Source organism: Bubalus kerabau, chromosome 11, assembly GCF_029407905.1.
Source record: "Bubalus kerabau isolate K-KA32 ecotype Philippines breed swamp buffalo chromosome 11, PCC_UOA_SB_1v2, whole genome shotgun sequence".
NCBI classification, from domain to species: Eukaryota; Metazoa; Chordata; class Mammalia; order Artiodactyla; family Bovidae; genus Bubalus; species Bubalus kerabau.
Genome location: NC_073634.1, coordinates 89,270,456 through 89,296,241, shown reverse-complemented (window position 1 = coordinate 89,296,241; position 25,786 = coordinate 89,270,456). Strand labels below are relative to the sequence as shown.

The 25,786-nt window shown below is 35.6% G+C and overlaps 1 protein-coding gene across 7 annotated transcripts in view; it reads right to left on the bottom strand.

Annotated features, from left to right (window-relative positions):
• ROCK2 (Rho associated coiled-coil containing protein kinase 2) overlaps positions 1-25,786 on the bottom strand; it is a 132,878-nt gene that overhangs the window by 77,828 nt on the left and 29,264 nt on the right. For 6 of the 7 annotated variants that reach the window (XR_008700553.1, XM_055540919.1, XM_055540917.1 and 3 more), the window contains exons 2-3: positions 7,084-7,165; positions 5,047-5,147 (exon numbers count right to left, since the gene is read on the bottom strand). Coding sequence is in view for 6 of the 7 variants with exons in the window: in XM_055540919.1 (XP_055396894.1) it covers positions 5,047-5,147; positions 7,084-7,165 (183 nt within the window). In the remaining variant the exon portion in view is untranslated. The remainder of the gene's footprint in view (positions 1-5,046; positions 5,148-7,083; positions 7,166-25,786) is intronic. The other variant, XM_055540924.1, reaches the window with a different exon arrangement.

The window sequence follows — 25,786 nt, the reverse complement described above, 5'->3', positions numbered from 1 at the left end:
TGAATATTCCCCAAAAGTGGAGAGACTAGAGAAATATTATGAGCAGGACTTACTGGAAAATTAAATATAAGAAATAAGGGGAAGAGAAATCAATAATGACCCCAATTTTGGGGTTTGAGCATCAACTGGGTTGATGTTAAAGCCATTTATTTATTAAGATGGGAAAGTAAGAGAAGGAACAGATTTGGTGAGGAAGAGCAAAGTTACAGAAGGAATCAAGCACTCTAATTCGCGTTTTAGATGTCTGTGATACATCTTAATGGAGAAGTCACAATAATGACAACAGCTGATATTTACTGGATATCTACAATGTGCCAGGTCCATGATAAGTACCACATATGTATAATATAATTTAGTACTCACAAAAAAATCTTATAAAAGTCCTATTATTAGTGCCACTCAAAGATAAAAGAAATGAAAGCTCTGATGACAGGAATCCTATGTACCATAGAATTGAAACAAAAGTGGATGACCTTGACTCTTTTTTCCACAGTACCAGAGTACTTTCTGCAAAAATATCTATTAAAAGTGAACATTAAACTATCTTAATTATAAAAACATGCTTTGTTAAGCCAATATGTGAAATGAGTAGGGCTTCCCTGATGGTTCAGTGGTAAAGAATCTGCCTGCCAATGCAGAAGACATGGGTTTGATCCCTGATCCGGGAAAGATTTCACATGACAGAGCACCTAAGCCCGTGCACTGCAACTACTGAGCCTGTGCTCTCTAGAGCCTGGGAATCAAGCCCTAGAGCCCATGCTCCACAATAAAAGAAGCCACCAAAATGAGAAGCCAGAGGACTGCCCCTAGAAAGTAGCTCCTGCTCACCACAACTAGAGAAAAGGCCACAGAGCAACAAAGACCCAGAACAGCCAAAAATAAACAAATTTTTAAAAAGAAATGAGTATAGGAGTCTTTAAAAGGAACTTAACTGCTTTCCAGGAAGGCTCCAATTTTATCCTACAAATCTATTACCTATTTACTATGTGTCAGACACTATTCTAGATCTTTTCCATGTATTAGCTCATTTAACACTCATAGCACTCTATAAATAATGAACTATTATTATCTTCTTTTTACAACTGAGAATACAGAGTCACAAAGAGGGTGGGTAGTTGAGAAGTCTCACTCCAGAGTCCATGCTCTTAATCAATATACTATACTGAATCATATTATGTTCCATAAAAGTTAGATGCAATAAAATATTCCAAAAGAATAGAATCCAAAAACAATAAGGATTTTATACATTAAAATCATTTATTGTTACCAACTTTTCATGATATAAAAACAGAAGTTAAATGTCCATCTAGGTAGATAGGGGAAAAAAAACCATAAGACAACAAGATAAATTCTGCCTTCCTGGGATTATAGAACTTTTCAACCCACAAAAAAATGCCTCTTCTGATGAGGAAATCTACACCCAAATAAGTTAAATGACTTGTCACTTTCCTGATTTATGCCACTTTCACAAGTACTCCCTCTGTATTTTGACTTCCATTCCATCCATACTTCTTCACATGGCCAACCCCTTTAACTTATTGTCACTTTCTCACAGCAAGGGCATTCCCAACCTCCCAATGTGAATAAGGCACATTCCGCCATTATTCTCTTTCATAGCATACAGATCTTTTCCTTCATAGCATTTATCATAATCTAAAAATATTTTACCTGTTTAAAGTAAAATTCTTCATCTCTTGCACAAAACTACCACTCTCAGCAAGATTTTGTGTGTGTGTGCGTGTGTGTGTGTGTGCACGTGTGCACGTGCGCTCTAAGTCATTTCAGTCGCTTCCAACTCTTTGCAAGAGGCTATCTTACTGTATCCTTGGGGTTTCGCTGGTGGTTCAGATGGCAAGGGGGCTTCCCTGGTGGCTCAGACCATGAAGAATCTGCATGCAGTGTGAGAGACATGGGTTCGATCCCTGGGTCAGGAAGATGCCCTGGAGAAGGGAATGGCTACCCACTCCAGTATTCTTGCCTGGAAAATTCCATAGACAGAGGACCCAGTCCATGGGGTTGCAAGTAGTTGGACATGATTGAGCCGTTATTCTATTACATCTTTAGAGGCTAGCACAGCTCCTGGAACATAACAGATCCTGATTAAATATTTCATTGATAGATACAGATAAATGTGCCATTATTTATCTGATAATTAACTGCTAATGTTTACGAAGTATTTACTATAATCCAGGAACTGTCCCAAATGCTTTATATATACTGTCACATTTACTACTTGCATGTAATCCCATGTGGCATAGATGCTATTGTTATCTTCATTAACAGATTAGAAATTTAAGGCATGGAGAGATTAAGTAATTTGTCTGACGTCACAGCTAGTCAGTGAAAGAGTCAGAATTCAACTTTAAGCAGCCTGACTCTAGCTCTTACGCTATGGAATAGCTGCTGTAACATACCAGAGTTACTTTTACAATGAGAATTTTTGTAGAAACTGAATGGTACGTCCTCTGTGATAATGTATTTTTAACTTGACCAGAAAAAGCATTTCACAAGGGAAGACACAGTTGCACCCACTACTGTAAAACTTTCTTCAGATGACTGAAAAACATAATCATAAAAATATGCCAAATATGGAACATCCCTACACATCTGCCTAATTTATTACAACATACAAATCAACTTCAAAAGGCAATGGGGAAAGCACCTGGACTTTTCCTTTTTATTCTCACCCTTCTTTTGAAGAGTCCCTGCTTAAGGTAACAACCAAGAACTAAATCCAAAACAAACATGTACAAGCTCTCAGGTCAGGTCATCAGATTAATGGAATATTAAAATAATTTTCATTTTTTAAAAAATTTAACTTTGTTTCTGCATATTTTGTGGCCAATTGAAATATAGGATGGAAATTAACAAGAAAAATAGAAGACTTCTTTAACATATTAAATTTTAATGATCACGTTAATCTAACACAGAACAATGACCACCCTGTCACAAAAACATGACAAGTCAAGGTCTGTCATATTTCTCTCCAAAAATACAACGTCAAATTCTAGGGTCTCTTCCATAATCATATAGCATGAAGAAACAATGTGCCTATTTCAAATACATGTGGTATGACTTCTATATCAAATAGCAAATAATGACAATGGTTAACACTCAGAGAATACTACAATCAGGCTTACTTTTTAAATTCACTTAGTTTTCCTATAATGACCTCCATGACACAGGTATTACTATCAGCATTCTACAGACTGGAATTCAGAGTGATTGAGAAATCTGCCTGTACTCATGGTCTTTTGAGTTAGGCCATGGTAGAGCTAAGATTCAACTACTTTATAATTTCCCTCTCTTCTAGAAACTTTCATATGAACTGTCATGTAACTCAATCTTCTACCCTACCCACTAGAGCATTCTGCTAGCTGAAGCTTCAGCACTGCCACTAAGAACAAAAACAAAACCTCTTTACTTTCCAAGGCAGCCCATTCCTAAAATCTACTCCAAATCAACGACTCAATTCCTTCAATAATACCCTAGGTGGCATTATTTCAAGTCCCTGAGCATTATTTGTTCCTTGATACTCTCCATCAACATGTCTTTTAAAACAAGGCAACAGGCCACCTAGAGTGAATTAAATATTCAGGTATGGCCCAATCACCTCAAATTAGAGAAAACCGATCTGTATTATCTTAGAAATTTATTAAAGAAGTCCAAACTTTACTATTTTTGGGTAGACATATCACCAATGGTTTTTGCCTTGTTTACATTCAAGAATAATCATTCTTCGATATACTGTTTAGCAATCTATTCCTTGAATTCTTCATATCCAAGTACAGGTAATTATTCTGGTTAAGTTTCATTTATTCTATTTGGCTAAGTATCTCCCCAGTTGATGATTTCTGGGGTTTGGCTCATCTTCTAAAATCATCCTCATACTCCAGTTTTAACTCATCTACAAAGTTATTCAACCTGTCACTACTGCCTCAATATAAGTCATTAATAAAATGTTTAATAGGACAGGAAAGAATTCTAAAAACTGTCCTTGGGGATCTGTGTCCAAGGAACCATTCATGCCTTCAACAGTTATTAACTTAGTTTTAAAGCTCTCTATCCATATGCTTATTCATTGATACTTCTCCACATATTCACAAGTATGTCAGACTTTTCAAATATCTTACAGATATATACTACACCTATTGCACTATTGTGATCTACAAATTCAATAAGCCTCTCAAAGAGACAAGGAATAAAAGAAAAAGACAGAGGTTACTCTGTCATGACTTATTCCTAGAGAAACCTATGCTAGCACACAGTTTTTCTTGGTGCTCCATTAAGGAGAATAAAGCACTGTTAAGTTAAAAAAAGAATTTGACTCTTATAGTTTAACTATAAGAAAAAGAGAAGAGAAGTTCCATATTCAGGTGATGAAAAAAGAAAATATTATATTACTGTTCCTCATATAATAATATAAATAAAATGTCTGAAATGTCTGCAAACATTTATAAGTATTTCTAAGTGCTATCATTTTGCCCTGCAAAGGCAAATTTTACATTTTCTTTCAAATATTAAAATGCCTTTGTTGGGTTTTTTTTTATTAAATGTCAGTTAATTAGGCAGAGATATTACGAATCTGAACATAATAAAAACACAGTAGTTTTGAAAGAATATTAACTGCTAAGCAGATCATGTGTGAAGCCAACTTGGCCTTATTCTAAATCCCAGTGTTTTAGAGCTGTAAAATAGCTGGTGTTTAGAGTATAATTATCTCCTTTCATGGAGAAGGAAATGGCAACCCACTCCAGTGTTCTTGCCTGGAGAATCCCATGGATGGAGAAGCCTGGTAGGCTGCAGTCCATGGGGTCACACAGAGTTGGACACGACTGAAGCGACTTAGCAGCAGCAGCAGCAACAGCATCTCCTTTCATAGATGAAGATACTGATGCACTTAAGAGATGAAATGATGAAACTCATAAAACCAATTTTCTGGCATGGTTGGACACAAAAATAAGATTCACTCTAGGGCCATTGACAAATGTTTCACAAAATCATGTCATCAAAACAAATAATAAAAAGAACAAAACAAATTCTTACCAACTGGACTTCACCAAAAGCACCTCTTCCGATAACTTTTACAACATCGTAGTCTTCTGCCTTCATCTGCAAACCTCTAATCTTTTTCACAATTTTCTCATCTACAATAAAAAGATCACCATAACATCAATCACCATATTTATAAACAACATTTTAAAATAATTACCATACTGTTAAACAAATTTGTATTTCAAAGACTGGGTTTAGTTTTCAGCTAAATCTATCAGTTTTTAAATGCTGTTGTTAAAAGTCTAAGACACATAAACTTTACGTTGAAGGATGAAAACTCTATGGCTTAACACATGTAAGACTACCAAAAAGCAGTATTTAAGCAATGCTGTTTCTGAGTCTGTTGTGTAGCAAGTTAGATGACAGCTGAAACTGTGATGACCCAAGCAACCCTGGAGTACACTCTAAATCATGGCAGAAAGCTGCTATAAAGTTATACAAGGTTGGTCTTCATAATGAATTCTGGTAGCGTATTTCTTTGAAAAACATTAATTACATACTGTAGATTTGATAACTATAGGTAAGTTTTTAATTAGGAAAATAGCCCAGACTCTGATAATTCCAAATTAAAAAGCTTACTGTGTTCACATAAAGTGTACACAATTATTTTGAGAATTTCTAATTCTCAGAATTCAATTCATTCACAAATTCACTGCAATATCAATACTGGTAAATATTAAAAGTTGTTAAAAGTTACCACATTTATGGCAATAATTGTCATCGCATTATCCTTCTTTAACAAGACTGAAATGTCTACATATATACAAACATAAAGCTCATTAAGTCTTCTGGGTAAGGTAAAGCTAAGTCTTCCGTTTAGTTCAGTCTCAGTCATGTCTGATTGCAAGCCCATGGATTACAGCACACCAGGCTTCCCTGTCCATCACCAACTCCTGGAGCTTGCTCAAACTCATGACCATCGAGTCAGTGATGCCATCAACCATCTCCTCCTCTGTAATTCCCCTCTCCTCCTGCCTTCAATCTTTCCCAGCATCAGTGTCTTTTCCAATGAGTCAGTTCTTTGCATCAGGTGGCCAAAGGATTGGAGCTACAGCTTCAGCATCAGTCCTTCCAATGAATATTCAGGACTGATTTCCTTTGGGATTGACTGGCTGGATCTCCTTACAGTCCAAGGGACTTTCAAGGGTCTTCTCCAACACCATAGTTTAAAAGCATCAATTCTTCAGTGCTCAGCTTTCTTTATAGCCCAACTCTCACATCCATACATAACTGGAAAAATCATAGCTTGAACTAGATGGACCATTCTCGCAAAGTAATGTCTCTACTTTTCAATATGCTATCTAGGTTGGTAGTAGCTTTTCTTCCAAGGAGCAAGCATCTTTTAATTTTATTGCTGCAGTCATCATCTGCAGAGATTTTGGAGCCCAAGAAAATAAAGTCTGTCCCTCTTTCCATTGTTTTCCCATCTATTTGCCATGAAGTGGCAGATGCCATGATCTTAGTTTTCTGAATGTTGAGCTCTCCTCTTTCACTTTCATCAAGAGACTCTTTAGTTCTTCTTCACTTTCTGCCATAAGAGTGGTGTCATCTGCATATCTGAGGTTTTTGATATTTCTCCCGGGCAATCTTGATTTCAGCTTGTGCTTCATCCAGCCCAGCGTTTCTCATGACGTACTCTGCATATAAGTTAAATAAGCAGGGTGACAATATACAGCCTTGATGTACTCCTTTTCCTATTTGGAACCAGTCTGTTGTTCCATGTCCAGTTCTAACTGTTGCTTCCTGACCTGTATACAGGTTTCTCAAGAGGCAGGTCAGGTAGTCTGGTATTCCCATCTCTTAAATAGCCTTAATTTATACAAAATTTTGAACTTTATCTATTTCACATACTTTAATTGGTTTTCCAATTTTGGTTTGAAAATAAAGAATATTAGTATTTAAATACATCAAATTGCAAACTGAAAATATTTAATAATTTAAAAGTTTGTGGACTGTAATGATATTAAATATAAATCTCTCATCAAAAGTAGAGTTATGTGATCACATATGAAGTTTACACATACTTACATCTATTTAAGAAATTATCTATATTTTTGTTTTTCCTCAAAGCAGGAAAATCCAAATCAAGGACCAAAGAATTTAAGCCATCCTGTTTAACAAAAAATAAACAGAGGGAAAAAAAGTTATTACAATTTTCAAGCATTCAAGACAAAAAGGCTTTAAATTTTACTGTGCTACTCTCACTATTAAATAAATGTCAATCCACTTTGATATGAAATTGCCCAGTACAATAGCTTTAAATAGTTTCCTAACTTCTGCCAGAGAATATTAGGGTTGATCCTATCATATTTTCCACTGTACTTTTAGCCAATAGAAAAAGGTCATTTTAAAATGTGCATCCACTATTATTTCTTGTGAGTCAGATGTTTTTTCTCTCTTCGAATGTCCAGTAAAGTTTTACAAAGCTTTTGACTTTAAGAAATACACCTAGAATAAGTTTTAGTTCCCATTCATTCAACATGCATTAATTGTGTGCCTAGTACATGGAAAGAACAGAAAATCTAAAAATAAGTGAGACACTAACTATCCTTACACTCAGGAAAGTGAGGTTCAAAACTAAATTTCCCTTAAAAACATGAAGACAGGATGAGGCATGTTCAGGTTTCTATTTTTTTTCTTTAACTTTTCTGTATTTTCTAGACTTTCTACAAGCATGAATTAAATTTATAAGCAAAATAGGAAAAAGTACATATATGTAACTTGGTGGGAGTGAAAAAAACTAATAAGAAACAAACCAAGTCTCAAATTACTCAATGGAGAGGATATGCTTATGAAGGAAACAGTATTTATAAAACACTAGGGCATATATTACTTCATCCAACTCTGAGGAAGGCAGAAAAAGACATATTCTCATTTAAAAAAGAAACAAAGTTTAGAAAGATTAAGCCACTTTGGCATTCCCAAGGTCTTGCTATTAGAAAATGATGCAGCAAAATACTTCCTAAGTTTTAGAAGTTCAATATACTTAACTCATCTCCCTTATCTCAACCACCAGTAGAAGCTTGGAAGGGTAAAGAAGGAAGCTAAAGGATTTCAGGAAACAAAACAGTATAGAGAGATTTTAAGGATCTGGGTAGAAAGAAAATGTGGGGACAATCACATGCAAAACTTGAATTTTTACTTTACTAATTCTAGAAAAACTGCACATATTATATTTACAATTAATATTTCATATTTTCAATTTCTGTTAAGAAACATGTTAACACTTTGTGAAAATATTCTATAGAGAATGGTGTAGAGGTGTTAACAGTAAGCTATAAATATTTTTAATCACAATGAACATTATCTACACGCCACTAACATCATTAATGCACATACACTGAAACAATAGTGATTCTCTTCAACTGAAAGAAAAAAATACATTAAAAATTAATATACAACTTCCAATCAAGTTGGGACTGTTACATTCACATTTTGACACCCTTCCTCCATCCTCAACCCACAAATTCCCTCTCAAGAATAGCTGAACTACTTTTCATACTAGCATTTTAGCATACTAGGCTATTTATAAGTACCAAAATATCAATATATCTTTGTTGGTATAATTTTGATATTTTAGTAAGTTTAAAATGCAAAATCTGAATCACATATTTTTAGATATATCCAGATTTATACTCTGTGTTAACATTTCAAATCAAAAAGGGTACATTCATTTGAAAGGTCCTCTACTGTAGGACCTCCATTAATCTCCACAAAGGAGAAAACATTTAAATTGACAGGCAGAAGCTTCTATTAACAAGAATATTCTCCTCTAGTTCAGACTTTCCCAAGAAACATCATCTGTACACTTCATACCGTCTCCATGTACATATAATGAAGACAAAAGAAAACTTTCTTTGAAACAAAACTACAGCTTGAATCAGTAAAAGGACTGAATCCTTGCTTACCTTACAGCCTCCCCAAAAGTCATCATAGAGAGATAAGAGTTCCATAAAGAATAAATAAATAGAAAAAAAAACTAGAAATAGTTTATAAATATTTCCCCATAATATCTTCCACTAGTGTAGAGTCAGAGCTTTTTCAGCAGTTGGAACACTTGAGCAGTGGCTCAACTCAATGGTAATACTATTTTGTTTTTGTAAACCATTTTTTAAAGATCATTTGCACATTAAGGTTTTTTTTTGGTAGCATTATTTTTGAATAATACTAATAGGTTAATTTGCTAATCATTTACATCAGAAGATAATGCAAGGATAAATATATTTACATTTATACTTCTATATAAATTTCTACACTTGAAACTTTTTCTATTTAGTACTATTTTTAAAAAACAAATACTGAATTATTAAAAGATACCAGTATTTTCAGTATACAAAACTGATATCAAGTTGCTGGATTAGCTCAAGACTTGATTAAAACCCTATGTCTATGACCATCCTCATTAAGCAGTTTCATAGAAACCTTAGGAGGTAATTTTTTTTTTATTTCAACACTGATTCTTAGAAAGTGATACTAAAACTGAGATAAACTTTAAAAAATAAAACATATTAAGGAAAAGCCTACAACCAGAACTTCAAAGCAATGAAGAAAATTAACACTATTTGTCTCTTTCCCTACTTTCAAATGCACAGAAATGACAGGAGAGATTTAAAAGTTGTAGCCCTACTGAAAGGGGAAAAAAAACCACCATCACCACAAAATATTCAAGAATGAGAAAGAAAAATACCAAGTGATGAGTAGAAGCTAAAGTTGCAAAGATCTACTGGATTTCAGTGCAGAGAGCAGTAAGACCAAAGACTGAGAATTAAAAGAACCTAATGGACAAAATGTTTCCCCAAGATTGATTACCGGGAAAACAGTAACTGGAGTGAAAAACCCCAGCTCCAACTCCTAAAAGACATTAAAAAAAAAAAATCTTACTGCCTAACTTTTATATGAAACTGCATAAGGAGGAAGATCAGACACAGCTTTCAAATAAATCTTAAAACTAAGCCCTCAGAGCTTGCCCACTTACCAGATCTCCCATATTTCTAATATCTTTGGCCTAAAATATGGGAATCAGCTCCAGTACTGACTTAAATTGTCTGCATGCAGAAAGTTAGCAACAAAGGAAGGCAAGGGAGAAAAGTGATTTATCCTATTGTCTTTCTGAATAAAAAGGTACAAGTCAACATCCAATCTTTCTTATTACAGTGAGAGACTTTATTTTCCTGGGCTCCAAAATCACTGTGGACAGTGACTGCTGCCATGAAATTAAAAGATGCTTGCTCCTTAGAAGGAAGGCTATGACAAACCTAGATAGCATAATTAAAAAGCAGAGACATCACTTGACTGACAAAGGTCTGTATAGTCAAAGCTGTGGTTTTTCCAGTAGTCATGTACAGATGTGAGAGCTGGACCGTAAAGAAGGCTGAGTGCCCCAAAACTGATGCTTTCAAACTATGGTGCTGGAGAAGACTCTTGAGGGTCCCCTGGACAGCAAGGAGATCAATCCTAAAGGAAATCAACCCTGAATATTCATTGGAAGGACTGATAAGGAAGCTGAAGCTCCAATACTTTGGCCACCTGATGCCAAGAGCTGACTCATGGTAAAGACACTATTGCTGGGAAAGATTGAGGGCAGGAGAAAGAGGCAACAGAGGATGAGATGGTTGGATGGCATCACCGATTCAATGGGCATGAGTTTGAGCAAACTCCAGGAGATAATGAAGGACAGGGTTAGTCTGGTGTGCTGCTGTCCATGGAGTCACAGAGTCACACACGACTGGGTGACTGGACAACAGCAAGTAGGAATAAGAATCTCTTGTCAATCAATTTAGACACACTCATATCACTGGTTTAAAAAGAAAACGAAAATTACTTAAAAATACTGAACATAAAATCATCCTTAACTGGAACTCACAAATAGCCATAATTTCTCCTACACTCAGTGGGGGGCTTGCTTCCCTCATAGCTCAGTTGGTAAAGAATCTGCCTGCAATGCAGGAGACCGGAGTTCGATTCCTGGGTCAGGAAGATTCCCCTGGAGAAGGAAATGGCAACCCACTCCAGTATTCTTGCCTGGAGAATCCTATAGACAGAGGAGCCTGGCAGGCCACAGTCCATGAGACTACAAGAGCCGGACATGACTTAGTGACTAAACCACACCACCACACTCAATGGGAGAAGTTAACAAAACAAACACGTATCTGAACTTTATCCTGAAAACCATTTTCCATGGCCAATACATCTATCTACTTCTACCTGAGACCCCGAATCGTATATGCAAGGACCCACCAAATATCCAATAGACCTCAGAAATCGCCCAAGTTGAGTAAATGTACTTAGTGGGAATAAGATGATCCATTGAAGTGCAAGAAGAAAATATTACAATTTTGTATATTTAACCTTAAAATGTTTTTGTTTAACAAGGGGGTTTTCAGCAACATCTCACTCTTGTTAGCTTTCATTGAATTGTGACATACTACAGCTTACATGTATCCAGATTTTTTTTTTTTTTTAATTTACTAGTAGAAAGGTTACCAAGCAGATTAAAAAGCATTCCACTTTGGAGTGCAGACATATGCCAAAGTCAAATTGTACAATTTAATTATATACAATTTATTGTATATCAATTATACCTCAATAAAACTTTTTAAAGTGACTATAATGGATATAATTACAGATTTAAGATAATACCAAAATGCAATTTGTACAAACTGGGGGGAAAAAAAAAAGGCAGTTTAATAACTCACCTACTTCTTATATAAGCTCTTACTGCCCAAATTATGAGGCTAAAAACAAGGCAAGCTAATCATATCACCACCCACAAAGTTAAAAATTATCTAAAGGCTATTTGAAATATGGTGGTACATCCATAATCATTATAAATACATACTGCTATCACCTGAATTTCTGTAACATAAATTATCCTATATGTAAGTGGAAAATAAGGAAATAATTCAAATATTAAGTAAAATATGTGATTTTTTTCCAGGTTGGTAACGTTTTTAAATGATAGGCAAGCTTTCTCAAATTAAAACCGAAAGCCTTAGCAATATAGGATGACATTAAGAAAAAAGCCAAAAATCATGTAGAAATGCCTTGCTGCTGCTACTGCTAAGTCACTTCAATCATGTCCAACTCTGTGCAACCCCATAGACGGCAGCCCACCAGGCTCCGCCATCCCTGGGATTCTCCAGGCAAGAACACTGGAGTGGGTTGCCATTTCCTCCTCCAATGCATGAAAGTGAAAAGTGAAAGTGAAGTCGCTCAGTCGTGTCCAGCTCTTAGCGACCCCATGGACTACAGCCCACCAGGCTCTTCCATCCTTGGGATTTTCCAGGCAAAAGTACTGGAGTGGGGTGCCACTGCCTTCTCCGAGAAATGCCTTACTGAAGTACAAATAAATAGCAGCTTCAAAAACTCTTACACTCATGACATTAAGCTATCTAGTAAGTTTACACGTGCAGATGAAAAAGCTGAGAAGACATAAATCTCAAAGAAAAAAGTTTAAGCCTCAGGGTTTAAGGTTGCAGATACTCAAATATCTGTGACTGTTAATTATTGCTATTTGAAATATTTTTGTTAGCATTTTAATTAAAATTTGTATAGGTTCTACACAGTCTGTTCCTACTCTATTATTCTCATAAGCCCAGTTAGTTATGGTACATGGTTTCTGCAGGACACAAGCTTTTCAAGAATTCATATTTCATGTTAATGACAAAACAAAGCCAAAGACACCCCAATTTAAAACCTAAACAACAGGACTATGAAAAAAAATCTCTGTAATTACTTGCATAATATTTACCTGTGTTCTACCCAGCACTTAACCAATTTTCATTAAACTTAATGATAAATGTTTGAAAGTCTCCTGTATTTTAGTTTTAATTAGTTTTTTAAATTACTAACTTTTTTACTAAAATAAAAAATAACTTTTTGTTAGTTTCTTTCACATCAAAAAAAAATTTTTTTTTTTAATTCAGACACCACTGGGAAACCCTGGAATTTTTTAATGGCTGAAGTGTATGAAAATATGGTAAAAAACAAAAACAAACAAACAAAAAAAACCCTAAAATCTATTTTCTTGAGAGCAAGTGAGAAAAGAAGAAAAACTTTCTCTCTAGAAGAAATTCTTGCTATGGAAAGGAGTGTTTTTGAAAAGAATATGTCTGGAAATGGTTCCATTCATATGTGAATTTACAAATAATAAGATGCTTGGTCTATTAAAATTGTTTTTTTCAACTTTCACATCCATGTTTTTAAAACTTGCAAACATAATTTTCTGACCCAGTTAAAGATGTTCAGCCATGTGTTTAAATATAAAAATAAATTATTTCTGATTTGTTTTCAACAACTAGCCTCCTATCAGAGAAAACAGAAATTTACTAACCAAATTCCAACAATCAATGAGTAGTGTAACTGGTAGGCAAAACCGGAAAATGAGTATTGTGACTTAATAACTGCAGCCACTAATGCATTGTGCTTCTTCTATTTGTGTCCATATATCTTTGTGAAATTTAAAATATCCTGTCATAGTCCTTAAAAACCCAGTAGCAAAATAAATTGAACCTCAAACCCAATCATCAATTCACTGTACCAACATGAAGCCAAAATTTTTTAATGCAATTAAATACTTTTAACTTAGAAAAGTTTCTGCAGTGTCATAAAATTATCTCAAAAATATGCTTATATATTTAGCTTTTACTTTTGAACTCGTTTTATATGTATTTTATAATGTACATAGTATCTTAAAACATGTACACAAATTATAAAGAAAGAATACCTGAAAATATTTCAAAACTATCCTACTGAAGGAATACAAGATTAAAATTTAGAGATGACAAATTCCTTAAATATCAGGATTTTTTTTATTATTCTTAAAGTAAACATTTTAACATATCCAAAACAATTCATATTTTCTCACTCAAAAGTTGTCTACTCTGTTTCTAATAAGCAGTCCCGTTTTAAGTAAGTCTGATTCAGAAATTCTTTTCGTGCTCCCTCACATCAGGTCAGTCCCTCTGTATGGCGGATACTACTAGCTTTAAGGTCTCACAGGTGCGCCCTTCTCCATTCCATTGCCCACTGTGTTTTGCTCAGATTCGGATTTATTACCTACTAATTAGTTTTCTTGCCTTTAATCACCCACTGCTCCTGCCCCTCTCCAATCTACTACGGAGCAGTCAATCTTGCTGAAATTTAAATCTGTACCTTTCACGCCCTCCTTAAAATTATTTGACAGCTTACAAACGCTTAGAAAAAAGTCTAAAACCTTTAATTAGCATAGAAAATTCTTTGTCACCTGGGCCCACTAACCTTCTCCAATCTTATTTCCCATTATTCTACTACTTTTCATTCTTATTTGCTCTAGATTTGTACTGTCCAGTATAGAAGTCACTGGCTATGCATGGCCATTGAGCACTTGAAATGTGATAGCCTAAATTGAGATATGCTGTAAATATAAAATACAAACTGGATTTCAAAGACTTAGTACTAAAAAGAGAATGTACAGTATCTTCATTAATAATTTTTAATATTGATTACATGCTAAAATTATATTTGGGTTATACTGGAATAAATATATTATTAACATTAATCTAATCTTTCCATTTTTAAAATATGGCTACCAGTAAAATTTGGGCTTCCCTTAAGCTCAGTTGGGAAAGAATCTGCCTGCAATGCAGGAGACCCAGGTTCTATTCCTGGGTTGGGAAGATCCCCTGGAGAAGGAAATGGCAACCCATTCCAGTATTCCTGCCTGGAGAATCTCATGGACAGAGCAGCCTGACAGGCTACAGTCCATGGGGTGGCAAGAATCGGACACAACTTAGTGACTAAACCACCACCAGTAAAACTTAAATTTTATATTTGGTTCACATTATCTCTATTTGATAACATCACCTAGACCAACAAAATTTTCACACTTATCTTTCTACCCTCATAAGTTTGCTTATATCAGTCTTTCACCATAGAACATTCAAAACTTACTAATAACTTGTCAACCATGTACCATGACTGAGTGCTAAGCATAAGAAAATGTTTTGCATGATTATCTCTATTTGCCAAATCTTATCTCTGCTTCAAGATCAGTTCAAATGGTACTTATTTCCATGAAACCTTCTTCCTTGATATGCCAGGATAAAAATTTTCCATCTTCCGAACTTTGACACATCACATGTTCTGCAATGAACACATCACTTTTTACTTAAAATAGTTTTCTATACACTGCTTATCACATCTATTAGCTGTAAATTCTTTAAGTACAGAATTTGTCAAATTCATTTGATTCCTCTAATGCTTCTACCATAAAATTTTACATAGATAGAATATGTTCTCAAACATTAAATCAGATATCAAACAAGAGGACTAGTGATACAATTACCTAATATTACATAAGTTAAATTACTAAAGCAAGAAAGCAGGTATGTATGTTAGTATTATTTACACAATTTACACAATTCAATTATTGAATGCATATAGATATGCAATTCAATTATTGAACTTCTTTTTATGACCAATTTGTTTTACCTTCCTACTCTAGTTGAAACCTTATTTGTTCCCTTGATGACACTACCAACCATAACAACCTTCCCAACTAGTAGAAGCCTGCAGGTGGGATAAGTGTCCTCTTTGCTCCGAGTAGTCGATCTTAGATCACTCTTCCTCTTTCTGCAAACTCTGAGCTTTGAACCACATCATCAGCCACCCTTCTTGTGAGCATCCCTGCCCACTATCACTAACCCTCAGTCTCTAAAGATTTTAGCTCCTTGCTGACTGTCAGACTCTCTAACATTCTCTAATCCTGTCAAAATTCTTGGTGATGTCATTATACTACTAGATATCCTAATACCTATTGATTCCTGTGGTCTCCTTAACCTAATTATCATCAGTAACTGCAACATCTCATAATTTCAATTTTAAACATCCTACTCATGACTGAAGCAACTTAGCAGCAGCAGCACTTATTTGACTACCAGCTTTTTCTAATACTTCAACAATCTTTTGACTCAAGAGGGACCTTCAATCCAGATCCTATCATTTTCCACTGTCTTTCATCCTCCCCACTCTTATCCCATCACTCTCACTTAGAACCTCCAAGGACTTCCATCTCATTGAGAGGAAAGCACAGATTCCCTGCTATAAGCTATGAGGCTCTTTATAATCATACTTCACCCACTTAATTGGTTAACTCTCAAGCCTCACCTCCTATTACTTCCATTCTTATTCATTCTACTCCAGCCACACTGGCCTTCTGAAGGTTTTTAAAATTACAACAGGGGACCCACACAAGGAAGAAGTGGAAAGAGAGTAGGGAGGCAGTTCAGTAGCTGCCAGGGCCTTCACAAGAAGGTACATCTGAGCAACATCACAGTTCTGTGGAGGTGGTGAGCTGGCTACATACAAAAGAAAGAGCAAATTAATAACTATATAGTAATAGGAACCAGCTTTTAATTTTGGGAGAAGAGGTGCAAATATGGGATGGGGGAAGAGTTAGAATGAAAACATGGTGTTGAGAGAACTGGAGACATCAGTGTAAATTCATGATTTTCAATATATAAAGACATATGAAAATATATATATTGATGCTTGACCTGCCCACTGCAAAGGTCTGAGTGCAGCAGCCATGAGCAATCTCAAAAGCCATGAGCCCACCTACCACCCAGAGTCCGGAAACACTCTTCTCCACTAAAAAAAAAAATTAGGGCTCCTCAGAGAAATAGCTGATCCCAGGACTAGAGCAGGAAAATTTTTAGATGAGCCTATAGAACCTTGTGCCAAAAGTAAGAAGACGCACAGGTGATAAAACTGCATAGATCTATACTTATGCATTGTATTGATGCAAATATCCTGATTTTGTTAATGTACTACAGTTATCTAAGATATAAACATTTGAGGAAATTAGGTGAAGGGTACACAGGACCATTCTGTACTATTTTTGCAACTTCCTGTGAATTTCTAATTACTTCAAGATAAAACTTTTTTAAAAAGTTAAGGGAATTCTCTGGCAATCCAACAGGTAGAACTCCATGCTTCCACTGCAGAGAGCTTGGGCTCTCTGGTAGGGAAACTAAGATCCCACATGCCATACAGCATGGCCCCAAAAAAAGTGTAAATAAATATTAATTAATAGATATGTCACTGTATCAGTTCAGATATTAATTAATTCTCTTTCTTACAGTAAAATGCCAACTAATAAAAGGAGGAGGAATACGTAGAAGACAGTTATGCTAACTACTATACTACCACCACCTCTATAAGGACTACTTGAATCAGAGTATCACCCTTTGGCAACCATTATGGTAAAAATTATTTTAGGTGAAAAACATGAGTGATGCTAAAACTAGTAGACTAAAGTGGGAATGAAACATGATTTTATGTGGTTTCAAAGTATCTCCCCGCAAAATACTTATTAATTACACGGACTACAAACTTGATAGACATCATCATTAATCTAGTGGTCAAAGTTAACACTACCTAATGGGATAAACTAACTGTATGCCACGAAAAAGGATTCATCAAGAAAACAACATCACTTCTGTGAAACTGCAGCCAAAATACGTATCCTGGGTCAAGTCATCAGGAAACATTAGACAACCCAAATTGAAGGAAAGTTTACAAAATGAATAGCTTATAATCTTCAGTATGTGAACAGAATGAAAAGCAAGAGAGACTGAGGAACTGTTCCAAATTGAGGAGACTAGAGACACATGAGAGCTGGATCCAATGCACAGGCCTGGATTAGATCCTCTTTCTCTCAAGAACATTATCTGAGCAATTAACAAAACTTGAATGAGGTCTCTGAGCAAATCGTATACAGTTTTGTTTTGGTTTTTAAACTTTGCAGTAGTTTGATATTGTTTCCAAATAAAAGCTGATTTTAAATCACATCAAGGCATGTTCCTGACTCCTGGCTTTGGATCTGCTATTTCCTTATGTCTGGAATGCTCACATCCACGTTTGCCTATGCCCAGCTCTCCTACTTCCATCAGGTCTTAAAAGGCACCGCTGAAATTATCAATACCCTATATATTCATATCTTCCTCCTTGTTTTACCTTTTTCCCCTTAACATAAATCAGTATCTTACATACATTTATCGTACACGTAAACTGATAGCAGGGACTTGTTATCTATTTTGTTCACTGTTACATTCCAGGCCTAAACCAGGGCTTGACATGTAGTATTAACAGTTGCAAATAAATATTTAGTCAATGACAGAACGTACACAAAGTCCTTGAAACACAAAAGACTTAATAAGATACAATTACAAAATAAGTTCACTTTCACAATCTTAGCAAAGGAATACTGGAACAGGCAAAAAGAACTCCACTGTTAATTTTGATAGTTCTGGGATATCCTTTCAAAAAATATGTCTACAGCATAAATGAATGAAATAATGTCCCTGCTCTAAGGAGCTTAGTGAGCAAACCTATTTCCATCAGAAAGCAAAGCTGTAATACTGCAGTGAGCTAATACAGCAAGAAATTATCTGCTAATAGCATGCATAATCTACAGTATAAACAATCCAAATGCTGACAGATAAGAATTAACTATCAGATGACTGGAAAATACAGCTACATAGAGAAATCAAGTTTTCTCTTGGGAGAAAGAGAGACAGTGAACTCATATTCAAAGAAAGTCAATGGTGGGAAGTAAGAGACATATATAAGAAAAGGTCTCTGATATTTTATTATCACATTTCCTTGAAAACTTATCAAAACTATAATTAAGTTAACCACAATGATCTCAATTAGTTTACAGTATTATAAAACATACTAAATCATTTGTATTTAAGCAAAAAATACAATCCAAAAATCTACAAAATGATTTTATGGTTTCTATATACAAAGAAGTCAAATCAGTAACATCTCATTTTATAAATGCTTTTATCTCCTATGCCACTTCCTTTCTGGAATAATTGTTAAAAAAATGACAGACAATATTATCTTAAACATATCCGAATCTAAGCCAATACTTCTAAAAATGAAACACATACAAAACTGTATGCACATATAAAACAACATGTGCACGTAACATAAATATGAATTCATAAATACAGTTTGATAATCATTAACTGAGCTACATACATGACCCTCATTCACCTTACAAACAGTGGATGAAATCCAAACATATAAATCCAATTCTAATTTCCAACAGAAACAGTATTACAAATTAGGGTTCTCTACCCAGAAACCTATTTCAATCCTTCTCCTTACCAACTGCCAAAAAACAATAATAATAAAATGTAAACACAAGAAAAGTAGCTTAACATTCCTAAGTATGAAAACAATCATTTAATATTAAAGCTGTGTCAATATTTTTTGAGGTATTTTACGAATGGCCAGAACTAAATAAAAAAAAGTCAAACTAAGATGGCTTAAGGATATTTTCCTGTATCAAGTATTGGTATGTTTTACTTCTTCTAACTTTGTGTGTGTGCGTGTGTGCATGTGTGTGTGTGTGCGTGCGCGCGTGCTCAGTCATGTCTACTACATTTGTGCTATCTTGTGTTTTCACTGACTGCAACCTTCAGGAAATATTAAATTTGAGTTTGGCCATTACCATAAAGTCTTATTTATAATAAAAAATTTTTAAGGTTAAAGTTGGATTTGGAATCAAAAGTCAAGCACATTTTAAGAAAGAGTCCTGTACTTATTGTGCTCAGTCATATGGTTCAGACTTTGTAACTGCCAACATTACTGTAGTATATGCAACACTGAGAGAGTTCTGAGCTCGCGCAAGTCACTGATTCCTAGATAAATTCTCAATTCAAAAGACAAATAACCAGGTTTGTATAAAGGTCATCATACTGCCAGCATGATTACTGTAAAATATTCCATTTTGCATTTTTAACAATACAAAACAATGTTTTGTATCTTAACACATTCAACCTTCCAACTTACTATAAATCCATGCTTTATGGCCAAATTGGGTATAAGTTCTACTGAAGCAAGAATTATAGGTTGTATATAACAGAGAGAATGATCACAAGTTCTACTGACAATTATTTAAGTTATACTACTCACTGGAAAAGACCCTGATGCTGATTGAGGGCAAGATTGAGGGCAGGAGGAGGGCACAACAGAGGATAAGATGGTTAGATGGCGTTACCAACTCAATGCACATAAGCTTGAGCAAACTCCGGGAGACAGGGGAGGACAGGGAGGCCTGGCATGCTGCAGTTCATGGGGTCGCAAACAGTCAGACATGATTTAGTGACTGAACAACAACAAAATTACTTAAGTTTTCTAGAATCTTGATCCACATAATTGATACACACTAAATCTCATCTACTCTTGTTTTTGGCATAAACACAGAAAGGAGGATTCTACCTCTATGAGGAGATCTATCTGTTGGAAGAGTCCAAATATACTCAGGACAATAAATATATTTTGTCCCATATCTGAAACTGTATCTTAGAGTTAACCAACAATAAATTTAGATCCCTATCTGTAATAACTTACTCCTTTCTCAACTGGCTCTGAAGAATAACTGTAACATATCAAACCCCTAAAATTCCAATATATGGTACACTGAAGGGAGACTCTAAAGAAACATGTAATTTGTAGACAATGTAACAGGGAGATTTCTACCTCCACCAACTATAGACTTAATATTTTAAGCCAGTTCTACCATTGAGACTAACAATGCAGAGAAGAGAAGGAGGCCACAAGGAGGGGTGAGCCTAAATTTGAGTTACAAAGCTGTATCTCTAAAGTTAAAAAGCTGAAGAGAGCTTCCAGCACTCTCATGGGACTGGAAGCATAGAAATTAAACTTTTAAACTCACAAAGAATAAAAAGCCCAACCTAGAAATAAATAAGGAAATAAACAAGGAAAAAAAAAAAGCAGAAATAAAGCAACCCTCAAAAGACTGAAAATCTTTCTCAGTTCAATCACTAAATAGATTAAAGTGATCTGCCTCAATCCTAACTGACCAACAGGAAAAAACAAAATCCCCTCTGAAGAAAGATAACACTACCTAATTATCTAAGCAGATGTTTATACACAATGTCCAGCAGTCAGTCAAGCATTAGGAGTTATACAAGAAGATAAAACTATCATAAAACTGAGAAAAAGTATTTTTTAAAATCAGATCCACAAAAATCCAGAAACTTAACCACCTTCAAAATCATCATAGGAATAAAGTTCTATCTGTGAACTAGGCAACACTATATAATGACTTCTGAAAATGTCCTCAAAATATAGTGAGAAAACTTTCATCAAAATGTAGGAAGGCTTATATGTAGAGGTGAATGATCTGACTTTTCTAAACAACCTCTGCTAAAAATCCAAATGAATTATTCGGATTTTTAGCAGAGGATTTGGATTTTAGATATATGTCATTATTAAATGACATATATCTAAAATAATAATAAGAATCACACAAGTACTTTGTTCAAGTGACAATCTGATTATCAGCATTTTAAATGCTCAACAGAGGTTCTACTTCTTTGCTGTCCAATACGTACCCCCTAGCCACATGTGACCACTGAGCACTTAAAATAGGGCTAATGCAACTGAGGAAATGAACTTATTTTAATTAATTTAATTAACTTAGTCACATGTGGCTAGTGGCTACTCTATTGGGCAGAGGCATATTTGGACACAATTCTAAGGCAGCACTCTTAAAAATACAATTACTTTCATCTGTTAGCACTCAAACTCGAAAAGCTGGAAAAGTAGATAAGTACTTTATCACAAAAGAAGAAAGAAGGAAAAAAAGAAAAAAAAAAAACTTACGCATATCCAATATCAGAGGTTGGTGAAAGCAGAGGAAATGAAATATACACAACATTTGCATATGTAATATTATCAATCTTAAACAATTTTCCTTATTAAATGCATATCCACACTTCATCAACTACTAAAAAGAAAAATTATGCCAGATTCATAAAATAATAAAAGCAGCATTAAGACCTTCTACAGAATGGTGAACATGTGACCAGCTGGGAATGGCAAATTCTTCCATACTTTTTAATTTCCTGTACTCCAAAAAAGGAAAGACTCAACAAACGAAAAGGTTATACAAACAAGCACTTATTCTCAATAGTTCTGGCATCTGTCTCTTCCACCAGTGAATTTCTTTTTCAGGTATACAATCAACCTTTATTTCACTTAAGAGATAACAAGTAAACCAAGTTCTAGAATACTCAGGCTTTAAAAATATGTTTCATAATAGATACCAAAAGTTAAATGTAAGAAGTAAATGTTGTACGTGATCATGTATTTTAAGTAATTCTTGGCACTCTTACACTCCTAGGATATGATGTTTGTCCCATGACTGCTTTCATTTCATCACTGAACAGACTAGGCTAAAACAAGAGAATGAAAACCAAAAATGCATAAAAATTTCTCAAGCTAAGAGATTAAGAATAAACTAGAAGAGTCAATCTAACTAATTTAAGGCTGCTGCTGCTGTGGCTTAGTCGCTTCAGTTGTGCCCAACTCTGTGTGACCCCATGAATTACAGCCTGCCAGGCTCCTCTGTACATGGAATTCTGTAGGCAAGAGTACTGGAGTGGGTTGCCATGCCCTCCTCCAGGGGATCTTCCCAACCCAGGGATCGAACCCTGGTCTCCTACACTGTAAGCAGATTTTTATAGGGGAGCCACCAGGGAAGCCCTAATTTAAGGCTGTAGTGAAGTGAAGTGAAAGTCACTCAGTTGTGTCCGACTCTGCGATCCCATGGACTATACAGTCCATGGACTTCTCCAGGCCAGAATTCTGGAATGGGTAGCCTTTTCCTTCTCCAGGGGATCTTCCCAACCCAGGGATTGAACCCAGGTCTCTCACATTACAGGCGGATTCTTATGGCTGAGCCATAAGGGAAGCCCAATTTAAGGCTGCTGCTGCTAAGTCGCTTCAGTCGTGGCCGACTCTGTGCGACCCCATAGATGGCAGCCCACCAGGCTCCCCCGTCCATGGGATTCTCCAGGCAAGAACACTGGAGTGGGTTGCCATTTCCTTCTCCAATGCATGAAAGTGAAAAGCGAAAGTGAAGTCGCTCAGTCGTGTCCGACTCTCAGCGACCCCATGGACTGCAGCCCACCAGGCTCCCCCGTCCATGGGATTTTTCAGGCAAGAGTAATGGAGTGGGGTGCCACTGCCTTCTCCGCAATGTTCTTTATCAGTTAAAGATTTAGTTTTAGGCAATTTAAGGCTAACCCTGCCTAAAACTAAATCTTTAACTGATAAAGAACACTAGAATAGTCAAACAATTTAGGCAAAGGCTAGGTTGAGATCTTCAGAATAATCATCATCTATGATACAAGCCTTAAGGTTGAATTTACCACTACTGTCTCAGTGGTAAAGAATCCACCTGCAATGTAGGAGATGTGAGTTTGATCCTTGGGTCAGGAAGATCCCCTGGAGAAGGAAATGGCAACTCACTCCAGTATTCTTGCCTGGGAAATCCCACGGACAAGAGCCTGGCGGGCTAGAGTCCACAGTTTTGCAAAGAATAGAAACAACAATAAGGATTTAAGATAGTTTTTATCTTTACAGATTCAGCAGAGTTTAATTTCCAATTCTTCATTAATAAACAAACAACAGTGATACCCCCAAAGTTAACAGATTAATTTACCAGCCAGAAGTTGCCTCAAAAATAAAGATTTAAAACAAAGGTGCTAGAAAAAGCATAGCTCACTGAAAAAAAGTGTGATTTTGGAGCCAGACAGACTTGAAATGAAATATGAACTCTAAAACTACTACCAACTTATATAACTTCTCTAAACCTCAATAGCATAGATAAACAGGTAATGAACACTGCAGTAATGTTGTGAAAAAGACATGAAGGAAATGAAAGAAATGATGTCTGTAAAACATAAGACACATACATAAAAGGAACTCTAACAAGGAGTAACTATTAATTTTTAAAAAACCAATCAAACTGCTCTTCCCTACACATTTCTAAGCAATTCAGAAGCAAGGAAATTTATTTCCTGGGCAATATTAAGGAAATGATGGGAAGTTTTAAGTATCTTATCAGTTTGAATTGGTCTCAGCTGCAAGTGATAGAAAACTCCCCTTAGTGCCATCCTTTCTGCCTCAAAGCAGTTACGGGTCAACAATTATCAGGGACCCAGGTTTCTCTGCTTTTTACCATCACCCTCAATACACGGCTTCCACATTACGATGGGGGATAGCAAGCACCAACATGAGCCATTAAAAACAAATGACAAGAAAAGGATACATAAGCAGCTCCCTGTAAGGATTCTTCCTTAATAAAACTCACAAATCCCTTATGCTCACATTCTGTAAGCCTCAACTTATGCAGCCAATCACACACTGCAACCAAAACTGCTAAATATATATATTTTTTGAGATACATATTTTTAGGATGTATACATGTTAAAATATACATATGTGTATGTAGATATGTGTACACATATATAGTCTTTATTCCATTCAGTTCAAACCAAGTAAATCTCAGGGGTTTTTCCCAATACAGAAGCAGAATATAATAGATATTTGGGCCAATAAGAGTCTCTGCCATAATTTATCTACTTTTTTAATATTCTTTACCACCACACCAAGTTCCTTCAATAGCACTCTCTCATGGTGCAGTTATAATTAATTGGATTAAATCTCATCTTAAATAATTAACATTTAAAGAAAAACAGCAACATTAAACTTCTGATGAGATAATGAGGAAAACAACAGAAACAGTTCTGCTATGTGCAAGCACTGTGATACCTCTTTACATAAACTATGACATATCATAAAATTTATATCATACAGGTCTTACCATAGTCTGATAATGGATTTTTATCTAACATTTAGCAGATTAAGTTAAAATATCTACAACCTTTACTTTTAGCCAAGATGGAGTAACAAGGACTGGATTTACCCACCTACCCTACCACTCACCTAAAGAACCAGGGAAAATAGTGAAATAACAATTTTCAAGACACTGGATAAAAATGAAGGACAGTGATCCCTGAGAGGGAAGAAATCAAGTGAGCTCTAAGATGGATGCAAAAGATGAGGAAAAAAGTGGAAACAGTGACAGATATCATTTTCTTGGGCTCCAGAATCACTGTGGATGGTGACTGCATCCATGATATTAGACATGTGCTCCTCAGAAGAAAAGCTATGACAAACCTGGACAGCGTATTAAAAGTAGAGACATCACTTTGCTGACAATGTCCAGGATACAGTCAAAGCTATGATTTTTCCAGTAGTCATGTATGGATGTTAGAGGTGGATCATAAAGAAGGCTGAGTGCCAAAGAATTGATGCTTTCAAACTGTGGTGCTGGAGAAGACTCTTGAGACTCCCCTGAACATCAAGGAGATCAACCCTGAATATTCACTGGAAGGACTGATGCGGAAGCTGAAGCTCCAATACTTTGGCCACCTGATACAAAGAGCTGATTCACTGGAAAAGACCCTGATGCTGGGAAAGATTGAGGGCAGGAAGAGAAGTGGTGACAGAAGATGAGATGGCTGGATGGTATCACCAACTCTATGGACACGAGTTTGAGACAGGGAAGCCTGGCATGCTACAGTTCATGGGATCATAAAGAGTTGGACACAGCTTCACGACTGAATAACAATAAGACAGTTACAGTTTACCACCTAAAGACAGTTACCGGTTGCCCAATTCTGGAGAAAGAACCAAAGCTGAGTTTAGCAGCCACCTTGGTTTGAGGTGATTAGAGCCAGGCACATGTAAAATATTAAAAAGGCATAAATCAAAAATCCAGAGGTAAAAAATACCATGTGTGAGATGAAAAATACATTGAATAGGACTAAGAGGAGATTTGAAATTACAGAATAAATGACAA